Source organism: Limulus polyphemus, unplaced genomic scaffold (genome assembly GCF_000517525.1).
Source record: "Limulus polyphemus unplaced genomic scaffold, Limulus_polyphemus-2.1.2 Scaffold3097, whole genome shotgun sequence".
Classification (NCBI taxonomy): Eukaryota; Metazoa; Arthropoda; class Merostomata; order Xiphosura; family Limulidae; genus Limulus; species Limulus polyphemus.
The window spans coordinates 8,271-12,524 of record NW_013668707.1 but is presented as its reverse complement, the minus strand read 5'-3'; the positions used below and the strand labels follow the sequence as shown (position 1 = coordinate 12,524).

Sequence of the window (4,254 nt, the reverse complement as noted above, 5' to 3'; positions counted from 1 at the left end):
TAAATAATAATCCACGTTAAACTGGTACACAATTAAAAACATTTTATTTAGGCCTATCTATGACCTAAATAAAATGTTTTTAATTGTGTACCAGTTTAACGTGGATTATTATTTATGATTTTAACATCATTATTTGTTACATTTTTTGTATTTACACAGCTCACAAAGACTATCAGCAGCTTTCTTTGGTTCCAATGACTGAAGAAACTCACGGTGGTGAGGATGTTGCCCTATATGCTATTGGGCCTATGGCTCATTTGTTTCATGGAGTGCAAGAACAGACATACGTAGCCCATGCCATGGCCTACACATCATGTGTGGGTCACAACAAAGAACATTGTCAAAAAAAACCTCAGGAGCAATATGAAAACTGTGGAGTGAAGTCAGCCTTCAGAAACACATTGTTGGCAATTTGTTTTGTGGTGTTTTTCATTTGAGGAAATTTTTTATAACTTTTATATATATTTCATATGGTTTGTATCATTTATCTGAATAATATTATATTTCCAAAGTGTACACACTTGCACATAAGGTGTCGTGTTTAGTATTATTACTGTAGTTGCTTTATTTGGATGGCCTATAATTATTATCTGATCTGAACAAAAGTACAATGAACAACAAGTTCAGTGCATAGCTCATAACTTTATCCAGTGGTTTTGTTCTTGTATATCTATAGATATTCTGACAACTTTAAGCCCACTGTCCAAATATATTTGGCCATATGGAGGACCATTGTCTTCTATTGAAGTAACAAAATAAGACTTTAGTTTAAATATGATGTCACAGTAAGAAAAAACAAAAAGAAACAGTTAAGAGTCAAGATGAGAAGATATTAGTCAAATAAACATCTCAGTGTTGTATTAAGGGCCATTTTTTTGTTTTAATCCTTATCTGTAATTATTAGGGATGCACGGGTACCCTGCCAGATATTGGGCTACCCAGTAATGTTCTGCTCCGGCCGAGTATCGAAGTTAGGCATCTAAGCCCTAATATTTGTGGCAACTAACACGGTACTGAAAGTTACACTCAATAATTGGTTTAGTTTTTTAAAAAAAAATGTGTTCCAGGCACCAAAGACTGACTGCCCACTGAAAGTCAGGGATTCAGAGAACAATAGGGGTTAATAACAGGCATGGCTTGAGAAGTGGATTTCTGGGGAAGATGAAGGTTTTGAGAACAATAGGGGTTAGGGTTTGAGAAGTTGGGGCTAGGCATTGAAAGTAAAACTTGAATGTTCTGTTGGTGATTATTTGGTTATATGTAATAAACATCAATTTTGTTTTTGTTTATAATTTTTGTGTATATTTGGGGGGGAGAACTCAGTCCCAGTTGATACCTGGCCCTGGCCAAAGCTTAGTGACCAGGTATCCGGACCCAGTGTTCAGCCAAATTTTGCTACCCGTGCATCCCTAGTAATTATATTACATCAGTATGACTTTAATAATTAACTTTAACAATTTGCATCCATACTAAACAGGAATGTGTTCTTATTGATACTTTTCAGTTTTTAAGATGCAAATGTGAAACACAAAGTCTATAGTACAAAGTATTTTAAATGTCTATAATTGTTATCATTTTAACTACTGAAGATTCCCAATATCCAAATATTGTGGATTGCACTGAAAAAAATTCAGGCAACAATAATAATGAAGTAATGATGTTAACTTCACTATACTGACAGATATGTGAATTTTTATGTTGGTTTGAAATGTATTTTTTTAAGAGTAAAACAAATATTGTAAACAACTGATACTGTTTTACTTTTTTTTTGGTGTGAATGATTATGTAATCATTGATTAAAATCCATTTTGTAAATCTAGTTTGTTGTTATATTATTGTATATTATTTGGGTATGGCTTAAAAGTATATATTTTAATACCTTTTACTTATGTCAGTAAAGAGAAAAACAATCTGTCATGTGTTTCAGTTACACAGAAATAAAGAAGTACAAAGTATATACTCCTGAATGTGTGAATAACCTACATACTTTCAAGCTGCCATGATAGTATAATGCAATTCAAATCTTTGTACTATATCTTCAAATTAATCCTGTACATAACTAACAAATAATTGTTTCATTGTTTGAGAATAACATAGATTATATATTTTGTTGCATACAAGTTTTTGTTTCACTATATGTTACACATTCTCAAAGTTATCTACTTAACTGTCTAACCAGGTAAGATAAAATAAAAATAACCAACTGACATCACTCATAGTTTTTCATCACAAAATGGAATTCTAAATATCTAAATGCTTTTGTTGAAACAGATTTGAATGTGTTTGACCAAAATATACAACTGACTTTGAACATAAATGATCTATTTCCAAAGAATTATCTAAAAGGTACAATCTGATTGGAATACAGCTGTATCTAATGTTATCATACAACCAAAATAGATGTACATGAGCATATAGTGTATTATATGGAATTTGATGAGTCAATAACTTTATATAATGTTGTCATACATTCAAAATACCTGTATATAAGCAAGTAGTGTATATTACATGGAATCTTGTTGGTGAAAAGCTGTATGTCATACAATCACAATAGTTGAATATGAGCATTGAGTGCATATTACATGGAATTTGGTTAGGGAACAGCTATATGAATGTTCTCCTATAACCACAATAGTTGTACATGTAGATGTAGTATGTATCATATAGAATCTGGTGAGTTAACAGCTATATGAATGTTCTCCAATAACCACAGTAGTTGTACATGTAGTGTGCATTATAAAGAATCTGGTGAGTTAACAGCTGTATGTAATGTTGTCCTACAACCACAATAGTTGTACATGTAGTGTGCATTATAAAGAATCTGGTGAGTGAACATCTGTATGTTATATTGCCATACAACCACAATAGTTGTACAAGAGCATGTAGTGTATTACATGAAATCTGGTTAGTGAAAAACTGTATATAATTTTGTTATACAACCACAATATTTTTAAATGAGAATCCAGTTATTGAACAGCTACTTATATCATTTATTATACAGCCACAATAGATGTAAATGAGCAAGCAGTGTGTATTACATGGAATTTGGTTAGTGAACAGGTGTATTGTCATGCAATTTACAATAGTGGTAGATGAGCACTTACTGTATGTTACATGGAATCTCATTAGTGTATAGCTGTATCTAATGTTGTCATACAACCACAGCAGTTGTACAGGTAGTGTACTAAATGGAATATAATTATTGAACAGCTGTATCTAAGATTTACAAACAAATCACTTTCACTAAGACAATAATTTAACTTATCTAATGAGAAAATAATTTCAACTAAAAACCCTACATTTGTATTATAACCTAAGATTGAATTATTATCTGCAAATATAATCTGTTTTGTATAAAATAATAAATCCAGTATATCGTTAACAACAGTGGTCCCAGAACAATGCCCTGAGAAACACCTTTTGCACTTATTTAGTCATAAGAATATCTGTTATTGATATTAACTTTTGAAATTTTGTTTTATAAATACTCTCTAACCAGTTATGCATTTCACCCCTTTTTTCAATTGTGAATGTTTTTTTAATAATAAATTATGATTTACACAGTCAGATGCTTTAGATAAGTCTAAAAACACTTCTATGACAAATTAACTTTTCTCCATTTTATCAATAATACACTCACATGAAACTTGAAAAGCTTGTTGTGTTGATTTGCCCTTATAAAAATCAAACTGATATTCACACAATAAATCAAAGTTATTAACAAAATCTACTATAAATTGATTTTTCTAATATTTTTGAGAACATGCTTAATATAGTTATTGGTCTATAATTAATAATTTGTCTTTTTAAATATTAGTACTATTTTTGCTTTTTTTAAAGAATCTGGAAAAAATTGTTTGTCAATACATAAATATATACTGTAATGGAACAGTAATAAATTCAATGATTTTTTTTATAACTACTGTAGATATCTAACTGCTTTTGTATTTAAAACTTTTTTTACAATATTAATTATTTCACTATTGTTTATTAATTTCACAAATATATTTCTCAAATTATCTTTTGGATTATCAATCAACCTGATATTTATTACCCTTATGATTTATTTTTTCATCAATTAATCTATGTCATTAATAAAAAAAATCATTAAATGCATTTACGTTGCTTAATGAATCTGTTATTGTAGTATTATCACCAACAGATTATAGCATTATCAAGAATTATGTCATCAACAAACTATTCTGTTGATGATTTATTCAATAATAAATTATTACTGCAGTTCAATTTATTTTT

At 29.6% G+C, this 4,254-nt stretch overlaps 1 protein-coding gene across 1 annotated transcript in view; it reads left to right on the top strand.

Annotated features, from left to right (window-relative positions):
• LOC106468647 (alkaline phosphatase-like) overlaps positions 1–3,752 on the top strand; it is a 51,156-nt gene extending 47,404 nt beyond the window's left edge. Inside the window, exon 9 of the mRNA XM_013929081.2 lies at positions 160–3,752. Within this exon, the coding sequence (XP_013784535.2) occupies positions 160–437 (278 nt within the window). The 3' untranslated portion in view covers positions 438–3,752. The remainder of the gene's footprint in view (positions 1–159) is intronic.
• The last annotated feature ends 502 nt before the right edge of the window (positions 3,753–4,254 follow it).